Genomic DNA, 22,532 nt, shown 5'->3' with positions numbered 1-22,532 from the left:
CTAAGGATAAGTTTGACTTGCTTTGCTCATACACGATACAGATACTTGCAGCATGCATCAGTGTGTTGATGGAAAGTGAATAAGCCACTAACACAGATACGGCCAGGAATGGCACCAGCTCGTGTAGCAAGGTTTCTGCACAAAGCTGAGATCTGCACCCAGAGCTTGATGTTGCCATGGTGTCAGCTAATGCAGCAGCTCTGTCCCTCTTGCTAGTGCTCCCTCTTCTGGATTAAAAAATTAGAAGCAGACAAGCACAACAAACCCTTCTCGTCAGAAAGGAGCCAGAAAGACTTCCTTTGGAGTAACCAAATGGTCACTGACTGCTAGAAACTGAATATATGTACTAGTGCCTTGAACCTGTTTTAAAGGAAAGGAGCGTAAACACTCAAAGTGCTGCTTCCAGATATATTACTGACAGAGAACGTTCAAGAATTTTAGTGGGGGAAGTGAGCTCCAGTGCAGAAGAGCCAGCCTGGCAGTCAGCTGGTCTCGGTGGGATCCCGCTTCTGTTTGAAGGCTCTCAGCATGAGAGAGCCTGGCAGGCGAGGCAGCACAGCCCTACTGGCCGGCAGTCTGCTCCACATCCCGGGGTACACTGCATGGAAAGCCACAGCTGATGAAGTGGTTTGGCTTGGCAGAGGAAAGCGCGCTGCACAGGCCCAGCCTCCTCCTTTTCTGCCCGCTAATTTCACACTTGGAGCTGCTGAAGAGCACAGGCTTCAAAGCGCACGCCACACTCGAGCGGGCAAAAGTAAGCGACTCAAAGCACAATTTTTCTAAATCGAGTTTTAGAGCGTTTCATATCTGTAGCATTCCACTGCATGTGTCGACTTTTTTTTTCTTTTTTTTTCCTTCTGGAAAAGTCACTGCAGTAACCCTGGCGGGAAGTGCAGCTCCATCCAGGTGCCGCACTATCGGTGCGCACCCCGCGCTGTGACACACCGGAGCCCCGCTCTCCCGCCCACGGAGCACCCCGCGCTGTGGCATAAGGGCCGCAGAGCCCCTCTATCCCACCGCCGCCGCGTCCCCGTGCTCTCACCCTGGCTGAAGTCCTCGCCCGGCTCGGCCTCGGCGCGGCGCGGGAAGCCGGGCGGCAGCGCGGGGCCGATCAGCTGGCGGGCCATGGCGAGACCGGCTGCGGGGGCAGCCCGGCCGCCCTCCCCGTCCCGCTCCGCTCGGCTGCTCCCGCCCCTGCGGCGCTCCCGGATGACGCCGCGGCCGCCGGGAAGGAAAGAGGGAGGGAGGGAGGGTTCGCCTTGCCCAGCCCGGACGTGACGCGTTCAGCGGCCGCCGCCGGAGGGCCCCACGTGGTAGTGCGAGAGCATGGCGGAGCGGGGACTGCACCCGAGCGGCCTCTCCGGGCCCGACGTGAACTCCTTCGCCTGGTACCCACCGCCCCCGCCGGGGCTGCCTCCGCCGGGCATCCCCCCGCCCTTCTTCTTCCCGCCGCCCCCCTGGGACACGAGCTGCTGGGGTGCCCCCGTGCCCTACCCGCCGCCCTACAGCACCTACGCGTCCGCCGACACCTACTCGCGGCCCAAGAGCTACTCCCAGCCCGCCGACTCCTACTCGCAACCCGCCGACAGCTACCCGCCCGCTGAGAGCAGCTCGGATCCCGCCCAGGGCACCCCTCCCGCCGAGAGCTATCCCCAGCCTGCCGAGAGCTATCCCCAGCCTGCCGAGAGCTATCCCCAACCTGCCGAGAGCTACCCGCCGGCTCCGGGCTACCCGCAGCCCGAGAGCTTCCTTCCCCCTCACAGCTACGCCTCGCCTGCCGGCTGGTTCCCGCCCGCCTACGGAGCGCGACCGCAGGGCCCGCACGCTGGTGAGGAGCAGGGCCGGGGGAAAGCCGTCTCTTGGGCCCGTGGGCTCCTTCCCATCCCACACAGGCAGGGGCCCCGGGGCTGTCCTGAACCCTTGGGGCTGCAGGACTCTCCTCCAAGCATGTTGGACATGCAGCCCTCTCTTATCTCTTCCCTAGATCCCTCACTTGCCCACCGAGGTTTGTGTGTGTGTGTGTGTGTTGTGTGTGTTTTACCAGCTGTATCTGCAAATGGCTCATCTTTTTGTTTCTCTGTTCTGAAGGTGGAAATGGTGATTTCTCCCAGAAATGGCAAGGCAAGCAAGTGCCTGCATTTAATAAACACTGTCCAGAAGGAAAAAAGCCAAAGGTATGGAGTGGGGTCCCCAGTGCAAGAGGAACATATAAGTGTTGGAGTGGGTTCAGGGAAAGGCCACGGAAATGATTGGGGTGGGTACTTCTCCTGTGAAGGCTGAGAGAGCTGGGGTTGTTCAGCTGAAGAAGAGAAGGGTTCAGGTAGAGCCTTGCAACACCCGTGCAGTACTTTCAGGGAACTTAGGAAAAAGACAGGGACAGACTTTATAGTATGGCCTGTAGTGATGGAACAAAGAGTAATGCGTTGTTTTAGACTGAATCAGAGTAGATTTAGATTGGACATAAGGAAGGCTTCTTTTACTCTGAAGGGAATGAGATACTGGCACAGATTGCCCAGAGAAGCTGTGAATGGCTCGTCCCTGGAAGTGCTGAAAGCCAGATTGATTGGGGCTTTGAGCAGCCTGACCTAGTCATGGATTGTCCCTGCCTGTGATGGGGTGGGTTGGAACCAGACGACCTTGGAAGGTCTCCCCACCCAAACCATTCCGTGATGGTGTCAGTCTTATGGGACTTGGTCCAAGGCACTATAGGGATCCCATTCTCCTGTCTAACATGCTTGTCCTTAGAAGAGAGCAAACACGAGACAGTCTGTAACTCTTGAAAGATCCATGACAACCAAATTCTTACACAGGTGTATGTCACCTTATTGTGGTGATGCTGAACTGCCTAAATTAATGCTCTGTTATGTGACCAGCCAGCCAGATGACACTGATGTGTCTAGTGGGAGAAGGCAGGGTCTGTGCTGCCCTCTGAACTTGTACATGTCGTGGGAGAACAGTCATGGTCTGTCTTGGTAGGGAAGAGACCTGGGGCTTTAGCCTAAAGCTCAGAGCCCTTAGGAAGTCCATGCCAGCACACTGGTGTGTTTGCAGAAGCGATGATTGATTGAAATGTGATAGTGGGAAGAGCTGAGTGCAGGACGCTTTGTTTAGAAGATAAGTAATTTGAACTTTCGTGTTGTTAGCTTATCTTTGAAACTTTTAAAACATATAACTGCTTTATTAACAAAAAATACTGATAGTGTTTCATGACTAAGTACAGGAACATCTTGGAACTGCAATCCTGACGTTATTTCTTCTTTTTTTTTTTTTTTTTTCTTTTTTTCTTTTTTTCAGACCAAAAAGAAAAAAGAGCCAGTTTTCTCTCATTACTGTGATACCTGTGACCGTGGCTATAAAAACCAGGAGAAGTATGACGAGCACATTTCACAGCATAAACAGGTTAATGAGCTTGGCTTTTTTTCACACTTTTTTCCTTTGTGCCTGACAAGCAGTTAGTTATAGTCACTCTTTGATCAGAAGACATAGGAAAGAGATTCCAGAGTATATCAGGTGTTAGTGGATACTCTCTGTAGGAGAGGGTTCAGTTGTATTTTTTGTTTTATTACTGAAGCCTTTTAAATTGTTTTCCTTGTAAAGTATTACTAAGTCAGAGGAATTAATTCATTGACACCACTATAGTATGTACAGTTTTTGTGTGGAAACACTTAAACAATTTCCTTTATTGAAGATTTCCAAAATTTGCAAGTACTAAGTTGAAGAGTGATGCAAGTTTTTATCTTAGGTAAACTTCACTTTCTCTTCAGTTATCACATACATTGCATACACTGGTTATTCTAAAAACCAGATGAAATTTAAAAGTACATTATCCTGCTTGCTGTTTTTACAATCACCTTTGTTAGCAAATTTGGTAGCTTACACAGCCTGTGCCACAAACTGCACAGGCACTGAGTTTATTTGAATTGTGCTCAAAAGCTTGCTTGCACTTTGTGTAAACTGGTATGTTTAAAGTTCACCCTCTTGTCTTGCAGTGCTCAGAAGAAGGTTGCAATTTCAGTGCACATGAGAAGATTATTCAGATACACTGGAAGAATGTAGGTAACCCCCTGGGCCCAAAATAGGAGTCTGTGCTATCTTTGCCATAGCCCCTTTTCTCATTCTTCAGTGGTTTCCTTTTATGCATCTGTAAAGAAAATATAACACCTCTGAGGAGAATCTGTTTCAAGACAATGTTGTAGATGAAAATATATTAAATATTATGCAGGTTTCTTAATGGATCCATTTTATCATCTCCATGTACAGTCTCACCAGTTTTGGAGATGAAAACAGTGTGATACCACTGTAGTTGATGTAATGATGTTTTTTAACTTGTGGGTTTTTTTCCTTCCACTTTTAAACACCTGTGAAATACTTTTTCTTTAGGCACATGCACCTCATGCTAAAAGAATAAAATTAGATAGTCCAGAAGAGATTGCTAGATGGAGAGAAGAAAGAAAAAGGTAAGACTTGTGGACGATGGATTTCTTTTACTGTATTTTCCCTGTTGGGAGCATTAGATGGTATTAGCTGAAGGGCAGGAGCAGCACATAACTTGTATTTTACGCTGTTCCATTGACCCTGCAAAACTTGCAGCAGTGATCTGTGTCAGAATGCCTGAGGCAGAAGAATTTGAGCTGCAGAGACTATAATAATTTATAATACCAAGCAGGGTATCAGCTGAGAAAGGAAACAGCTTTCCCAGATTCTTGATGTGGTACCCTAGGTTAGCTGAATGTCTCATTCTTTTTAGCCTGGTCACTGATCACATTTTAGGTCAGAAATGTTTGTGTGCTGGTTTTTAATAGCTTAAAAATCTGGAACTATTGTACTGACTATAATTGTAATACTGTGTGCTGATCTCACCAGCTTAAGTTGTCCCAGTAGACCACACCAGGGAGTTTTCCTAATTTTTTAAGGGCTTTCCAGGTTGCTTGATGCTTTTCTAGTGAAAGAGAACAGAAACCATGAATGATAAGTTCTCAGGTAGTCTAACTTACATTGTATGCAGGGTGCAAGGTAAAATTCTCCTATAAGCAGTATTTCTCACTATTTCTTACCCTGTAATGTAACAGGGTATAACTTTTCTTTGTTTACTGGGATTGAAGTATTTATGTTCCAGATTTACTTTTTTCCTTCAGAGTTCAACAGGTTAAAATCTATGCTTTCCCAGCAGGAGAAAGATTCTGCAGGCTTTCCTCAATTCTCTTCATAATTTAGAGCATGGTCTTGCAAGTGACCAGTGCATGAGTTTTGTTTCCATGAGCAAGAGTGCTACATGCAGAATGGGAAGTGATGTAACTGTAATTTTGAGATCAGTGGTGATGCACTAGGGCAGTGTACTAGTCCCATGGGTTTTTTTTTTAGTGAAATAAACTCAGTGGTCTGATGGAACCTTACTGATGTATCCACCTTGCATCCATGTCAGAAGGCAATGCTAATGAATTCCTGCTTTGGACTTCACTTCACTTAATACTTCTTTACACTGTTTTTGTTGAAAAAGAAAAATTAATGGAATTGATTGTAAAATTTTTTAACTGACTCTCATCCATTTTTTTCCTATATGGAGAGGCAAAATTTCTCCCCATGTGAGTTCATTCTTGGAGATTTAAATTTTTTTTTGGATGTGTTTTCAGCTTTTTCTGAGAATTTCAGGAAGGCAAAGGGGAATCTTACCACTATGTCAGCACATCACAGCAGTCAAGAATTGTACCTGCTGTTCATTTTTTACAAATGGAAATAATCCATCGGTTCTTAAAAAAAAAAAAGCTTTATTTAATACAGAAACAAGAGATTATTTTCTCCCATTTTTAAAATGCCATCATTAACCAGATAAAAATTGGTTGTGATCAGTGCAAATATGAGTTTGGAGTTAGATTAGGCAAATTTTGGTGCTAGATTAGTTTTCATTCCAAGGTTTCCTTTTATTCAAAAGATGCTTGAGGGCTTGGTTTTCATTTGTTTTCAGTCTACATATTGCTGTTGTGGTTTTTTTGGTGACCTAATTTTCTAATGTAGCTCCAAGGAAGAAGATCCATACTCATATGCAGTCTCTGAGAGTGTTTCTGCTACTAATTTTCAACTTTTCATACACTTCTCTGTTTTGGGAGGTGTTCAGGAGAGTTCCTGTCTAGCAGCTGATGCTGAGGTTTAAGTGTTGAAATGATGTTTAAGATGTATATGTCAGTATGTGCTCTACTAGAACATTAGAGAAGTGGGAATTTAATGTAAAATTATGGAATTATGGATAAGATATCGTTTGTCTGGGGAGTGGGTGCTGCAAACCACAGCAGCCTTTATCTACACTTAGTTGTAAGGGTGATGCTCTGCCTGAGATGGTTTTTCTGAGCTTCTGAAGGGTCTCGTGTTGCTTTTATAGATGAATGTAATTTGTCTGTGATTCATCATTGCTGAAAGCCTTTGCTTGCTGCACCACAGTAAAATCAAAGGAAATAAAGTCGAGTGGTCACAGCCACCAACAAGGCAGAATGGGATTAGGACTGCCTGAGCCAAGGCCACTAGATGGAGTAGTGCCTTATCTCTACTTCAGGCCTTTTGTGGGCATCGTGTTTAGCCGTGATGGATGGGTGTAGAATGACTACCTGGGTGGCTTTTGTTACTCTTTGTACAGCAAGGAAGCTCTATGAGCGTCCTTCTTTTTTTAATTAAAACAAAAAAAAAAGGGGGTGGGAGGCAGGCAGAGAGAGAAATCCAGCTGGAACTTTTGTGCAGCATTAATTGGGTCACCAGCAAAGCATCAGTTTAGCACTGAAGGTTTGTTGTTGACTCACAGTAAACATGGCATTGTACGGGAAAAAGGGACACCAGAGGGAGTCTGAGCTATTAAGCAGTTTTGGTTTATGGTGACAGGAAGAAACCTTTTTCTTTCTAGCAGCTCCAATCAGAGCTAAGAATGAATCTTTTTAGGTCATTAATAGTTTGTTTCTAATTAGGTTGCAGTGATTTAATACGTGTGTTTCCATGCTGCATCCTGTCTTGCTTGTTCTTTCAGCCGTTATAAATAATTACTTGCAGAGTTGAGATTTTTCTTTTTAATTAGCTGCTGTGTTGCTCAATTGTGTATCCTGCTTAAAATCTTCAAGAAAGGGCTTGTGTTTAAAGTGTAGCCTTACTCTCATAGAGGAAAGAGGAGGGGGAGGAGAGCTGGTAAGGACTATCTCTGGATGAAGCATGCTGGGTCGGAATGCTGTTTTCCCGTTGAACCTGCTGAGCCAAGAAATCTAATTAAGCAAAGAGCAATAGAGATGAAGTTTCATGGGATCTCAGGGTTTCCCTGTGTTTTTCAGACAGATGGTTGTGAAGTCTGACATCAACTTTTCTTGTTTTGATTTGTCCTGTCCCTTCCAAGTGTTGAGAAATGTGCTGTCTTCAGCATATTTTTTCTCTAACATGAGCTTAAAGAGAATTATCTGCAATGCATTTCCTTGATGTGTCAGAATGAGGTATTGCTGTCTTCCCTACTCCACAAGTGAGATCTGGGTCCTGCCAGCCCATCTGTTTTTCACCAACATTTCTTGAGCAATGGTTATTAGTAAGAATGTGGCAAGACTGCTTTAGTGTTAAAACCTACTTTTGCTTAGCTCCTAATATAACATTGGGGGATTTTCTTGAGCCTGTGTGTTGCTTGTAAATTCTCCCCTTTCTGCCCTGTTTTCTTTAATCTCATGGCATTGGTTTGTTCAGATAGGAATTGTATGTTGTAATTCCTTGCAGTGCATCGCACAGGCTGAGCATGTGCTTAGTGCTTGAAGTCCAGTACTGTTAACCACACCATTTTTAATTAATTTGTGGTTTTCTAGTTGCATAATGATAATCCTAGAGTAGTTTGGAATCCTTCTTGCTTTCGTAGTAGTAAAGTATGTAATATGGAAAATAATTTCTTATAACTTGGTAAAAGTAGAGAAGACAAAGTAGAAGGGATGTGTTGGTAGATTAAGGTAAACATAGATACAATGAAGTTTACTCTGATCTGCTGGGATAGATTAGCAGTAAAACTGCCTCAGCTAACATATGGTTAAATCAGATGTGGGAAAGTTAAGCCAAGATTTTATCAGCGCTATTGGGTCATTTTTGTTCCCTTTGGGCTATTCATGTCTCCTTTGCTGTTGGCTGTGCATATGCAATTAAGACCAGCTCAAGAAATTATTGAGGCATTTTGCTCACAGTGCTGTTCCTATTAAAATGATGAACTTGTATAGCTCTTGACTCAGGAATTCGTTGTGTAAACTGCCATAGAAACAGGTCTCCTTTCTGCTGGATGTTGGCAAAGCTCTGTTTCTTTGCTGCTCACTAAGAGCTGCTTTACTCCAATGTTTATGAGAGCAAGATAAAGTATGCTGGCCTATAAAAAAACGCATGGCTCTGGCTAGTGTGCTCATTTATTGCAAAAAAAATCTATTCACTAAGACACACGTGTTATTGATTATGCTCAGTGTCACTGTTTTCTGTCTCTAGAAGCTTTAGGGTATCCTTTACCTGCATGTCTCCCTTTGCTGGGATATATTTAATATATTCATCTTAGCTTGAAAAGCAGTTTTCTGATATTATCAATTTATTTTGAAAAACTTTGGACTGTTGAAGTGCGTGCAGTTGGGAGCTGCAGCTGCTATGAGAGGGCTGCCTTCTCAGGCTGTACTAGCTTAATGGAGTTTAACTCTCCCTTTTACAGTAAGTTGCTTAGGTTTATAAAGCCCTGTGGGGACTGATGAAGCTGTTTGTATTCAAGCTCTGACAAGTTGTTTGCAAGGCATAAGTGCTGGGGTACTTCAGTGGTGTTTGTAGGTAACATTTTAGAAACATCATTTTTGTAGGAGAGGAGGAGGACTTGCCATCTTAGAAGGGTGCAAATCCAAGTCAGCTCTTGGGATTTAAGCATATGGCCTTTTATGTGGAGAGACTCAGTCAGTAAAGGCAGTGAGTAAAATGCTATTTAACATTTGAGAAGAGTTGGAGAAAATAAACACAGCCACTATAGATGTCTTCAGATGTGCTTCTGCAGGCATACTGGGACTTGTGACTTGAGCTCTCGCCAGCTGTCAGTTACTGCCTGTGTCAGCTGGAAGGGTGGTTTAGGAGAAATCTGTCAGTCTTGGCAGTAAATGGAACTGAAAGTGTTGGTGCAGTCCATTATGGTGGCTCGTGGAGGGAGTGGTAACTCACAGGAATGAAAGTGGGAGGCATTCATGTCTCAAATCGTGTTGTGAGAGCATGTCTGAATATGTCCTCCATCAGCGTAAGTGCTGGAGCATTTGAAGACTCCTTTGCTCTTGTATTTAGGGTCTTCCCTTGTATTTGAAACACCCACCCCGCCCCACAATCTCTACAATAAGCTTGGGGATTTTTTGAGCATAACTACTTGTTTTATAGCTTGCTGTCCTCCTGGGAGCCTTTGTGTTTGAAGGAAAGCACCTTCTCCTAAAACTGTGGAGCACAGGTGGCTTCGTCAATGCAAAGCTTTTGAGATTAAAGAGTTCATTGCACATTTGCTGTGTGCTGGGAGTGTTGTAACATGGATGAACAAATCTAACTAACAGGGAAGAACAGAGGTAAAACATCATATCCCTGTGCTCACTTGAGCTGTATGGCAGATTTCTGGGAGAAACCCAAAGAAAATAGATGTTGACAGCTCATGTTCAAATCCTCTTAAATAAGACAAGTTCTGTAGTTTGTTTAGGTTTGTCTTGTAGAAAATGCTTCTCTTTTTCCCTTGGTATGTGGTTGAAGCTGTCTTGAATCAATGTGACGCTTAGCATTCATGTTGTAATATGGGGGAAATGCATGTGATAAGATTAAATATTTAAAGAAAGATATGTGTCTTTTTTGATAGCTATTTTTAGTGAGAAGCTGTTCTACGTTTCTCTTTACTCCATTTTAATAGACATCAAATATTTATACTTTGTGTTTCTATCCAGAAGCAGGGGGAGCACGAGCATGTGTTTCTCATTTACCACCTTTATCTCAAAGCACTGGCATTTAGCTAACTAATGTTTGCAGAGCAAGTAGTGAGCCATTTTTGGGCTTTGATGGTAAAAAGCCTGCTGCCCAGGCTCTGTGTGTTAGAACCAGCAAGGCATTTGTCTGGAGGGAAGGACATTAAGGGAGGTGGGCAATGGAAGAGATGGGATGGTTTGGGAGATGGTTGTAACAGTAGATTTCTTTTCATCTGCATGATTTGGCAATTTTTCTTGAACCTGGAATAAAAAAGGGACAGTAATTCCAGTGAACTTGAGGTCAGTGTGCAAGCACAATGCTGATTATTGCTCAAGAAGGAACTTGTGTGCTTTTCCCTGTCACATTAAAGGAATCTTGTGCACCCAGAAGCTGTTCATATAACCTTTTTTTTTTTTTTTTAAGTTTACAAGAGCTCAGCAGTTAGTTTACTGAAGGCATGTCATTCGAACAATCCTGTTGAAGCTCCATAGAAATCAAATAGGAGGACTAAATCATGCTGTTATGTGTTGGGTCAAAGAGAGGATCCATGACTACGACCAAATTGTTTGTCTGTACCTTGCTTGATGGTTTGGTAAATCTAAGAATGTTAATGTGATAGATTTTTTTAATTTTTTTTATTGTTTTGTTCATTGCATCTGGATATGTAACTATAAATGCACTCAGGTTTCTTTTCCACACTAATGCCTTTTTAAGAAAGAAGCAGTCTGTTAAACTTCCTTGAAAAGTTTTAAAAATCTGCAGTGTTTATAGAGGAAGCTGGTTTGGTAAAGGGAGAATTGAGAAACTACAGTGTAGCCTTTAGGAGCCAGTGAAACTATTTTTTTTTCTTCTAGAAATTTTCCTACGTTGGCAAACATTGAAAGGAAGAAGGAAATGCAGATGCAGAAGGAGGAAAGGGGAGAAGTTCTGACTACCCAGCAGTTTGGGTAAGCGTTTTGAACCAAGCTTGTTGCTTTCCTCTCACTGAGTTCAAAAGTGTGCTCTCCTACTGTGGTCTCCCAGTACTTACTGCTTCCACTGTATACAGCATCTGGTTGCCCTTTAGGAGAAGACAGGCCATTTGACAAACTGCTGATGTAATATTATTTTGTTTACTTCATAGTGCTCCAAAGCCCACTTCACTTAAATGAAACAATAACTACATTAAAAATCTGGTATTCTGGCTTGTTTGAGAAATCCACTTTCTAGTGGCCACTCATTAGATCATCATAACCTTGGTCTCTGAAAAGGTAGCAGGGGACAAAAGTCATGTAACATAATGATTCCACATTGTTTAAACCTTTATTGCCTGAAAATGGCCAGCAGAGATTTTTTTTTCTTACTCTTTCTCCTTTCTGATGATAAATCAGTAGTCAAGTGAAGAAGGGAAAATGATAAAGGTGATGGAGGGTAGAAAAAAGAAGCAGCACTACTGAAGGTATAATGAGAACTCTATGAAAATAAAGTTAAACCTATCTGCTACCATTGTTCTGAGCTAGTACTTACTTGTCTTGGATTTTTGTCTGTTCTCTGCCTTATAAATTATTTTCCAGCATGGTTTTGTTCTCTCTCAGTTTCATTGTTAGATGGAACCAGCTAACTTTATTAGCTCTGCTTTCGGGCCTGTAGGAAGATTATTTTTTTTTTTAAAAAAAAAAAAAAAAAGTTATAATGAGCCACAATCCTAAAATATCATTTGTTTAAACTAGAGTGACTGAGCTGGAAGGCAGGAGCAGACTCAGTCCTAAGGGGCTCTTGGTAAATGCCATTTTCTGCTGCATGGAAGTGAAGCTGGGGTCTGCCTAGCATTTTGTATAGAGGATATAGGCAAACAAAACAAAACTTGTGCCATGGTAAAATGGTTGAGCTAGTGCAGAAAAAGAAAATAAGTTACTGTAATTTATTAAATGTGGACAGTGCAGATTATCTTGTTGCAGCATGTGCATCAGAATATCCGGCACTTACCTGCCCCCACCCAGCCAGTTGCCTTTCCTGACGGAAAGGTTTATAGAGGACTGAAGTAAAACTTCCTTCAAAGGATATAAAGTTGCAGGAGTGCTTTGCCCCCGAGGAACCAAACTTGGGCATTGAAACTACAGCAGCAAACATATCTGATATTATGTTTGGAGATTCTTAGGAGCAAAGGTGGATTTTCTTTGTCACAGTAACAAACTGTTTAACGTCTACACATTTTATTTGCTAACTTCTGTGGCCCTGAGTCAGATGAATCAAGTAGTCTTGAATGTCCATCAGCAATTCCATGCTGTTACATTTGTTAGTAACTTAATATCTGGAAAACTGTTCAGAAAAAAAAAGCCCTCAAAATTGCAGTCTGATTCTAGAAATGTCTTATTTTTCTCCCTTCCCTCCCCCTGAGCTAGTAGCACTCTAGACTTGGTGAACTGTCCATAAGCTGTCGTTTCTGCTATGTATGTCAGCAGTAAGGATTCTGGAATTGGTGCTTATCTGGCAAATTTACTGATGTGTGAGGAAAAAATAGAATACAGCTTGTTCCCTGCAAGCTGTACTATTCAAGCAAATAGCTAAGTAATATTTAGAAAGGATTAGATGCTTAACACTTCCATGGTGCTTTCCATTTGTGGTTCTCTGAAGTGCTTTGCAACTCTTAAGTCTCAACATCCCTGTGTGTGAGATCAGAGATGCAGAAGGACCTCTTTGGAAGCCTGTTTGCTCACAACACCTGAGGAATAGTGCACAGCTATCCTTGACCTCTGAATGGAGAGTGAAGAGCAGGGTCTTTTCCATGAGGGAATGGCAGAAGGCAGATGCCAGGCTGATGTTTGCTGGGACATGTTTTTGACCATGAGGTTTATTTCTGGGTGTTTGACCCCCAGGGAATTTAGAGAGTTTTTAACCCTTGGTCAAGGACAACAGCTTTGATTGAGCCTGTATTTGCTTGATACCTTCTAGGTTGTACAACATGCTGAATTTAGATCCTGGTTGTACAAATTCAGAAATGCAGTTTTCTCTCTTGTTGGAGTTGAATCATAGGAGATAATATTAGCCTTCTTTTGTGGGTGAGAGACTGATGCACAGGAAGGCAGTGGCTTGCCACTTGTGCCACAGGAACACTGTGGTGGGTGATGCCATCAGGCATGAGCAATCAGTGTTGGGCACTGTTAGCGAAATGACTGGAGAATGACATTAAATAGACTTTGTTGTGATATAAAGTCATTTTGAGTGCTATGACAGGCCTTGTTCTCTTCTCAAGAAGGACTTGATAAGGCCAGAAAAGGATGGAAGAGAGGAATGCTGGTAACAAGAACATATCTGAACAGGCAAAGTAGTGGGTGGCTTGAAAGGGCTGTGTGATGGAGGCCTAGAAAAATTGCATAGGTGGAAGAGGTGAATAAATTGTGATTATACACTGTTTCTCTTAACTCAGGAGGGATGGGGTACTAAATTACTTGTTTAGACCTCAGAATGAAGGCAAAAAGAAGTCCTTTGTCACAAAATAGTAACACCTCGCTGTAAGATTTTAGGGATGCCAGACACAAGCACAGCATCCCGCATCATGAGGCATGTGGTGGACATGGGATAATAGGACTTCAGCCGTGCTGTAGGTGAGACTGAGGCAGGGAAGGCTGATCAGAATCAACCATGGGGCTTATTCAGAACAGGAGATCTTGTGTAGTACTTGCTGTTGTAATGTACTGATAATTAGTTACAGTCTTGTTTAGCTGAATTAAGTTTCTGTTGCTTGGAAATAAATATTTTCAGGAGGCTTCAGTTGTCCCTTCTGTATTCGCTTTTCTCTCTTGGTCACATTTATTTTTTATCTATAGAATTCGACCAGAGTTTGTTAAGCTTTCCAGGTATCTTCCTATCAACATGTGTTTATAGGATAACCTGGAAGATAATGGAGCCATGAAGGATACGTGGAACCGGCATGCTGTGCTCTTCCTGTATTTCAGGACTTGTTATTTTGTTTCAGGTTTTAAAAAATGCATTATCCTGATGGACATTTCTTTTATTCCTTTTCCTTGGAATAGAAAAGTTGAATGGCATGTTAGTTGGAGGCGGGAGTAGGTAGTCATTGCAGCTGATGGTGTCAGATGGCTGAATGGATATGGTGCAGCAAGATGCTTGTCAGAGCTGTAACTAGAAAAAAGAGACTTCAGCAGTGAAAGAATGTTTATAGTAGATGCTTTCCATTAAACTTTTTGTTGCCACTGTTCTGAATGACTTTAATGCTTAAGTGAAGATAGTATTTGTTGACTGTGTTATCTGAAATGAAAACATCATGTCCTCATGTTGCAGGTTATCGAGGAACTTTCTTAGCCCATATACACTTGGCCTTGTTGAAAACTAAAAACTGAAAGTCACAAACTTCAAACTGTTCATTCAGGTTCCAGTTTTGTCCCATTGCCCTGCCTGAGATGAGGTGTGACTGATTTTGTGGTCTGTCACCTCGTGTTAGCCGAGCTGGTGTAAGTCCTGGCATCGTTCTGTATTGCTGAACCTTAAACAAGGACCTCAGACATTTGGCTACATCAGTTGTTTTTATTCTCATAGCTTATCATCTGTATGAGCTTTCTGTTTCTATTTGTCAGCAAAATGAAGGGGATGTGGAAACCTCCAGAAAATGGAGAGGCCCGTGGGCATCAAGGAAGACACAAGAGAAGACGATGGCGCCCATTCTGGAAGAAATTCAGGAAAAACGGCGGCGATTATCATGAACATGCAACTCAAAATGAAACAAATGGACCAGAAAACAGCACATGTGAAAAGGAACATGAAAAACAAAATGCTTTGGCAGGCCAAGCATATGAGAAAGATGTGGAGAAAGACGTGGACCCTCTTGGTCTTCTGGCAAACAGTGATGTTGGTAAGATGAAGGAGCTTAAAAAGGTTTTGTTTTAAATAGTTGTTTTAAGTTCAGATGTGGAGACTTTGTGCTTGCTAGTCACCATTTTGGAAGTCTGACATGAAGTTTGTTCTTACATGTTCTGATGTAAATATTGTACAGTAGTCTAAAGGCCATGCAGCACCAATTTAGGTTGCTAAATTAACATCTGAGATAAAAAAATACAAAACTAGAAGAAGAATTAAGTACTTCAACAGCCAAATTATTCTCAAAGACTGTTAAATATCCCTTTGTGGTTTTGAAAATGACAATATTTAGAAAGTGAAAACAAATGGATTTCCTTGTATGAGTTAAGTGAATTACTTAAAATGTCAGTATTTTACTTTTAATTCTGTTCTTTGCTGTATTATTACTCTTGATATTCTCCATATGTGTGTGTTCTCTGAAGTATTGCTGCTTAGTTTTTTGGATTTGGTTTTTTGTTGCTTTTTTTTTGTGAGCATGTCTTATTTCCTCATGCTGGCAGCAATGTAAATTCTTCAGATCTAACTATTTATAATATAGTCAGCAGTGATGCAGTACTCCTAGAATATGGCATGTAAGCTGACTTGTACTCTGGCTATTTTTAGCAACAAGGGTAGACATTCCCTGGAAAGACGTCTGATGCTGAATTTTTCCTCTTGAAAACATAATCTTTAATTAGTGAGAACAAGAACTCAGCATCCCTATGCAATTTGTTTATTCCATTAATCTTTGCGTGTTGGGAAACTTAAGTATGCTTAAATATATCTGTATTTCCCTGCAGCATCTGTGTTTTACTTAATGATAAAAGGTCTAATTATGCCGAAGTACAGCTAGTGACTTCTGTTACAGTAGGTAGAGAAGGAATGTAGTACTTGCTTATTACACATTATTAATGCTAGTTGCAACCTTTTATACAATTGAGAAACATAGCCAAAACAAATAATAATAAACACAGTATAAATAAGCAGAATTAAAAAAAAAACCAACAAAAAACCACAAGCAACCAAACAGAACAGCCCAAATACATTATTTTACTGTATAGGTACATATTTTTGGTTCACCTCTTTTTTTTTTTTTAATTCCTTCTGATTGGCTTCTAAATCCTTCTCCTCCATCTCAGAACTAAATTCAGCAAGACTTCAGAACATACTATGAAATCCTCTCTTTCTTTTTACCTACACTTGATAACAAAACCTACAATTGTATTTGGTATGCAGAGAAGGAATCAGAAAGCTGAAGCTTGTGTTCAGGAAACTTTTTGTTTCAGTGACTTTGCTGGCAGGACTGTAAACCATTGGAGGTACCAGTTTACTACCACCTATCTGTAGAGAGTAGACAAATGTGGGGGGTTTTCTGTCAGTCCACAGCATTGAGCAGTGGTGCCCAACATCAGGTGTGTGTGGTGCTAAGACAGGGATTTAGCAGCAAGGCTGGCTGTTGGCAGCATTGTTGGGAAAAATCCCTCTTTCCTTTTCTTTCCCTGCAGAATCTGACAAGGATGAGGCAGCTGAGGAAGATGGGAGACTGGGAATGACAGTTGTCCCCCGGCAGGTGACCTCTGCCCTTACCGCGCTGTCGGTCAACTATAGCAGCTCATCTGACAGCGAGCCCAAAGGTGTGTAGGAACAACCTCTGCCCTTCTCCTCTCCCCTTCTACCCTGTGTCACACTGTGGTGGTGGGGACTGCAAGCAGGACTATGGCTTTTTTTGCTTTCTTTTTCCCAGCAGCATGTCCTGGGTTGAGAGAGGAGGTGTAAAATGTCTTTGATTAGGTTGTGTGTCATCAAATTTCCCAAGCCTTTTCTCCAGTAGCTGGGGGAAAATAGGGAAGCTGTTATTGTCCCTCTGTGAGCTAGTTTCCACATCCTTAAGGGCTTTTTCCATAGAAGGCTGCTGGGTGTTGAACTCTCTGTTACTTGGATTTTGTGCTACTCTGTATGCATCAGTGTGTGGGGAGGAATTGCTGCTGCTGCTTGTTTTTGTGAATATTTACTATTCCTTACTTGCCCTGGGTGGCCTACCCAAAGTTAAGAGACCATCTAGCAGACAGTGACTTGAACTTGGGCATCCTCTGCCCTAACTGTATCATGATTTTCCCAGCAGCCAAATTTGCAGCAAGCTATATTGTGAAGCAATGTACTTCTTAAGTGATAAGAAGGCAGAGGTTTGAAAATCTTGATCAGGTCTTACTCCTTTTATTTTTCTTTTTGAGCTGTAGAATTGAAATAACTTGTTTTCCTTTCTGTGAATGTTTAGAGATTATTCTTTTTATTTGAAAAGAGAACCCAACCCAAACAAAACCCTCCCTTCCTCCAAGTAAACCTTTAACATCTCCGCATCAGGTTGTGCAAGCAAGAATAATACTAACGAACTGCCAGTGCATGGGGATATGAGCCTGTTGAAGAGGCTTTTAAGTCTGAGATGAAAGTGTGTTCTTTTTCTTTAAGAAATCCCTGTCAAGACTGCAACAAAAGCTAAGAGAAACCAGGCTGTGCTCAGAAATACGCCTCAAACTACTCCTGCTCCTCAGAGTCAGAAACCAAATCAAAACCGCCCAGAATGCTCAGGCACAACGTTAACAACGTTAAAGAGCTCGAATTCAAAAGCGCGTCCCCCCAGAAGGCCTGATAAGTGGGGCAGGAAAACATTACCTCGCCTTCCCAAGCGCCGTCCAACTCTGCTGGAAATGGTAAGAGGCTAAAATAATGCCTCCTGTACATGAGTAGAACTGTTTGTCAGTGTTTCTTCTCTTCCCTTGAGGAAGTTAGAGCAGTCTTAGCCCTTAGTTAGCACAGGGCTATAGTATAAGAATAGTAAAAAGGAACATTTCACTTGGAGAAGGTGAAGATGCTTTAATGGATAAATAGAAATACTCTAGGATGCATTCAGGTAATGACTGACTGGTAAGCAAGAGATAACAACTGAACCATGTGTCTGAAATGAGCTGCACAAGGAGCAAGCCCTTTGTTCCTCTTTCTTCCCTGTGGCAGTATCCAGTAGGTTTTGTTTGTGTGTAATCCCAGCAGCCATGGTCTGATCTTTTTGCCCCCAGCTTTGCTGTTCAGCCATGTTCCTCTGCTGGAGGAGCACACAGTTCTTTTTCCACATGCAAAGAGATCTTGTTGAGAAGTGTGTTGGTGATTTGAACTACAGAGTGGTGTTGAGCTGCAACCTGTTTGCAGAAGGGTTTCTTCTCTAGGCATGTTTAGATCAATCTGAGGGACAGCACCTTGAAGAGCAGCAGGTTGGTGTCTCAGAAGGGTAGAAAGATGTTTGTAGGCTTGAGTCCAGGGTATTCCCAGTAGCAGTGAAAAGCAACCCATTTGGCTGCAAAGTTTGGTGTCTTTCTTTAGAAAGCTCCAACAAAACCTTGGAGCTTTTATTGTATTTATTACTCAAAAGCAGTACTACTCTTATGATTCCATAAAAAGCATAAGGGAAAACTTGCAGTGGGCAAAACACAGGAGAAAGCAGGATGCCACTGACATCAGAGCTCTGAAATAGCACAGGAAGTTTTGGCAAGAGATACCTGATAAGGTACGTCCCAAGCTGCAGATGTGGGAGAAATCCCTCAGTAGTCTTTTTAGCACATAGTACCATTACTGCCAAGAATTAAAGCTCCTAGTGACTGAAAAGGAAGTGTTTGTCCTTTGTGTAGCTCGCTAAGCATGCGGTTGCCTTTATCACTTGCTCTTCAAAGTTGTTGGTGATCAAAGCAGTGATGACTCTGGAAGAACGTCAGATGAAGTCCCACATGCTGAGAGAAGCTGGCAGTACATAGGAAACCCGAGTTGAAGCTTGCCAGTATAGTCCATTTTTAAAATTGCACTTTAGTGAAGTTTTTTGGCCTTTTCAAATTGCTCAGAGTTGTTTTTAAAGAATGTGTACTGTGGCTATGAATCACAGAGGAGGGCCTGAGGTTTGCAGGTAGGTTTCACTATCATTAGAAATGGCCAGTGTGTAAAAACCTTGAGTGGGAGCAAGGTGGAAATTTTACAAAATAGATCCAGAAGGTGCATTAGAGCACTAAAGAAAGGTTGTTGCATCAATGAAATTACTTTTTTTTTAGAAAGAAAGGAAAGTAGGAGAATAGCTGTAGGTATCTCTTGGCAGTCATTCAGCAGTGAGCTTGGGCACTACTAAAACATATTTATTGTAGACATGCAAACACTGATGTATATTTAGTCATTCTCTAGGCTGACAAAATCAAAAGCTTTTGTATCAGTGGAGAGATACCCATCCCTGTACTAAAAAATGAAATACAAAGATACAGTCTTTGATAAGGTGATTGCTGCAGCCCAACTGGGCCCTAATTTGGCCGTTTGGGAATTAACCAGTTTCTCCCAGCTGAACAAAGAGAACTTGCTATGAGAAATAGCTATGCTGTCCCTTGTCTGCCCTGAAGTACATTTAGTTCAGATAGAAGGTTCCTGAAGGTTCGTTTTAGGTGTCAGCTGCTTGTAACACCTCTTAGCAACTGATCTAAGTAGAAATATTCAGACTTAAAAGTGGCTGGTTAAACCACTGTTCAAGATTGTGACAATGAAAAAAGCTTCTTGGTGACATTGCAAGCCAAACATATCCAAATCTGCAGTGTGTAATACGGCTCTCCTGCAAATGATCAGGTAGTTACAGATTGAGCCACTTGGCTCAGATTTTGTTTGTTCATGCTACGAGTTCTGCTGACACTCACAATGAAAAAGGTTCATTTAGTTCTCTGGCTGATAGGTTTCCTTTTCCTACTACCAAAGTGAATTTCAATGAGGTTAAAGTCAATGAGGAAGGCCTCCAGCACTTTGATTACTAGAATTAGGTTGGTGTATGTATTATAGCCCGAGCCAGTTACTGCTGCTTAAATCCATGGCCTGGTACTTGATGAAGGATGCCCTTTCCTTGTATTTATCTTTTACTCATAGGGGGTTTAAATTAAAAATGTATGGGATATTAAATTGCAGATACAGTATAACTCAAAGTGTGAAAAATGATAATAGACCTGCTACCCTGATGTACTAGAATGCATGGCCTGGTATTACATACTGTTAGGGATACAGTCCATGATATGAGAACATCATTGTCTCTGGTATGGCAATCTCCAGCCCCATGTGTCCAGGAGCTGTGTGAGAGAGCCAGCTGTTAAACTTGAGAGGTGTTGGAAATTACTGAGTAGATCAGTATATTGCGCTATGCTTTTATCAGCTACAGAGCAATAGAGGGAAATGTGCATCATCTTCTCTTTTTTTTTGATTTCCAGTTACTGGCCCAGGACATCCGACATGAAAGGAATGTGATTTTGCAGTGTGTTCGATACCTCATCAGAAATAATATGTTTGGACTTCATCTTAAAACAGAACCACAGGCTGAAGCAGAAACTGAACAGTCTTCTACACCTACAGCAGATCCTTCTATGGACAAACCTGATGAATCTAACTGTTCTTGTAGCTCTGACCTTCAGTTAGAAGGAGGAGAAGAAGATGCATTATTAATAGCCCAGGGTGAGAAAGAACCTGTGGATCAGACTTCACAGATGGCTCAGTTGGCAGATGAGGACACATGGGAAACCCCATCAATTCAGTGTGAAGGAGCTCCTTAGAGGATGTCTCTTATGGACAGTAAAGCAAAAGCTTACATTTTCTATCCAACTGATACTTTTTGAAAGACATCAGTATAACAAAGAATCATTAAAGTACATACTGAGAGCTGTTAAAACCACTTTCCTGATATGTTCTGCCCTAGGTGGCCATTTCCTTGGAAAACATGTCAAGTAATTCCATTCCCACATGGCACAAAGGCAGCAGTGGCACAGAGTATGACCTTTCCTAGAGCAGGTGCTGATCCCTGCTCTAGAGCTTTAGAGTTCTTACCTTCTTAGGAAACGTGTGTGAGCCCATCCCCAGAGCAAAGCAGGATAGATCTTCCTTGTGTGAAGTCATGATCTGGTGTGTATGGAGTATCTTAAGCATCCAGAAATATTTCAGTGTAGTTTCAAAATGGCAATTCGGTGCACACATTATTTTACTTCAGCTATTATAAGATATATCCAATATAAATCTAATACATCCAATGTAAAATATGGAAGATATAACTGACCTGGCTCAAAAAGTACTGCTTGTACCAGGAGCCTCTTCCTCCCTGAATTAAGTTGTTAATGGAGCAGAGAAATTGAAACTAGGGTGCAGGTTTTATTTATTTAAAAAGATAAAAAAATAAAGATACTATTAACTGCTTGCATCAGTGCTGGGTTGCTAGTTGACCTCTGGTGCCCAGTATTGAGCTTTATCTGCTGTTACAGTTATTGCCTGACAACCCCTGAAGCAAGCCCTCAATATCACTATCAAAGTTTAGAAAGCTTACCAAGAGTTACTGGTTACCTTTTGCATATAGGTTGGGAATTTATTAGTTGGCCTGGAAGAATGCCTTGGTACATTGTTAAGATGCTCCTACAGCACCCAGTGATTGGTTTTTTCGTGGGTTTGTACTGTTACGAGCACTAAAAAATGCATCAGCCAAGGTTTAGAAACAAATTTAGTCTTTTGATTATATTGTGCATTTGTTTGCCAGAGCGCTTCTTATCAAGGGCAGGTGTTAGTTTGTTACATTGACACTGAAAACATGCCACAAAAATAATCTGTTCTCAAAGCCTCTGCTTCAGAATCTGCTCTTTGTCTTTTAGCCATGATTAAATGTTGCACTTGGCTCTCAGGGACTGGCTTCATTTTCTTTTTCTTTGGTAGAAGTCTGGCCTTCCATTCCACCATCTGAAATAGGGAGACTCACATAGCATTTTTTTATTGACTAATAGCTGTATTTTCTTTCCTTCAGTTGCTTAACTTGTGCCACACATCTCATTTGTGGAGTATAGGAAACAAGAAGTAGTTGAAAATTCTATCCTGCTGCTCCGCTATTTATAACTACAATTGCATATTGTGTTTGCAATGCACTGTCTAAATTTATGGAATTATATAAATACCAACACCCTTATAAAAGTCGTGTGTCTCAAGGATATATTTGCAGAATAGAAGCAGCGATCATAAACATTTATATTTCCAAGGCAGATGATTCATTCTTCCCATGATGATCTCACGAGCCATCTCAATCTCACTGACTTGCCTCTGGCTCTTACAGTTTTACTGCAATGAAAATACCAGTGAAGAACACTCAGCCACGGAGATCTGGCACTCGAGCAGAACCTGGTTTCAGAGTGGAGTGGTACGAGTGCTGTTGAAAGCATAAGTAACAGCTGCAGGAAAATAAATTGATGTCTTGAATTTGCTATTAAATTGCACTTTAAACAATCCTGTGTCCTATCAAGGTGATGGCAGAGCTTTCTTTGACTGTACCCTTTGATGTTGTGTTTAAAAAGACAGAACCTTTACCGTGAATTCTTTATACTGTTGTCATTATGACTTAAGAATATTAAACTTTTGCACAAAACCAAAAACTGTCAGAAAAAAAAAAAAATTTTTAAGTTTGTTTCATATAGATAGAAAGAAGTAAGTTTCTTTATAGGCATAAACCAGAGGTTTTAACCTAAGACTTCTTGCATACATGAAGAACTGCTGTTTTTCTCATAGCAAGCCATTTTTGCCAACTACTATAGCAGCCATGTGGAGGCAGACAGTGCAGTGATGTCAAACCCTGAACTGTAGTCTTGGTCAATGGAAGGTGGTCTCTGTCCCTTCCTCTCCTGCACTTTTCTTTTCCTGTTCTTCCAGACCACATACTTCAGACTTCACGT

At 41.9% G+C, this 22,532-nt stretch overlaps 2 protein-coding genes across 3 annotated transcripts in view; one reads left to right on the top strand and one right to left on the bottom strand.

The window, feature by feature from the left end:
• GPALPP1 (GPALPP motifs containing 1) overlaps window positions 1-1,199 on the bottom strand; it is a 35,368-nt gene extending 34,169 nt beyond the window's left edge. Inside the window, exon 1 of the mRNA XM_086881247.1 lies at window positions 1,043-1,199. Coding sequence (XP_086737373.1) covers window positions 1,043-1,127 — 85 coding nt within the window. The 5' untranslated portion in view covers window positions 1,128-1,199. The remainder of the gene's footprint in view (window positions 1-1,042) is intronic.
• Window positions 1,200-1,261: 62 nt separating this feature from the next.
• NUFIP1 (nuclear FMR1 interacting protein 1) lies at window positions 1,262-22,089 on the top strand. 2 transcript variants are annotated; one of them, XM_023928538.2, is made up of 10 exons: window positions 1,262-1,828; window positions 2,089-2,174; window positions 3,295-3,399; window positions 3,990-4,052; window positions 4,381-4,457; window positions 10,800-10,892; window positions 14,520-14,794; window positions 16,284-16,412; window positions 17,245-17,486; window positions 20,049-22,089. In XM_023928538.2, the coding sequence occupies exons 1-10, from the start codon at window positions 1,327-1,329 to the stop codon at window positions 20,385-20,387; spliced, it is 1,911 nt and encodes a 636-aa protein (XP_023784306.2). In that variant the 5' UTR covers window positions 1,262-1,326; the 3' UTR covers window positions 20,388-22,089. The 2 variants fall into 2 exon arrangements, with proteins under 2 accessions (XP_023784306.2, XP_086737372.1); XM_086881246.1 differs by having other exon boundaries at window positions 1,310-2,005.
• Window positions 22,090-22,532: the final 443 nt, after the last annotated feature.

This window comes from Cyanistes caeruleus, chromosome 3, assembly GCF_971803275.1.
Source record: "Cyanistes caeruleus chromosome 3, bCyaCae1.hap1.1, whole genome shotgun sequence".
In the NCBI taxonomy this organism is placed as follows: domain Eukaryota; kingdom Metazoa; phylum Chordata; class Aves; order Passeriformes; family Paridae; genus Cyanistes; species Cyanistes caeruleus.
This window is presented reverse-complemented; position numbering and strand designations above follow the sequence as displayed.

Bases quoted from the DNA above. Each gene is read 5' to 3' on its own strand.
- NUFIP1 (XM_086881246.1), top strand. From the start codon at position 1,327: ATGGCGGAGCGGGGACTGCACCCGAGCGGCCTCTCCGGGCCCGACGTG. The intron at 3,400-3,989 runs GTTAATGAGCTT...CTTGTCTTGCAG, and splicing joins ACATTTCACAGCATAAACAG to TGCTCAGAAGAAGGTTGCAA. The intron at 16,413-17,244 runs GTGTGTAGGAAC...TTTTTCTTTAAG, and splicing joins ATCTGACAGCGAGCCCAAAG to AAATCCCTGTCAAGACTGCA.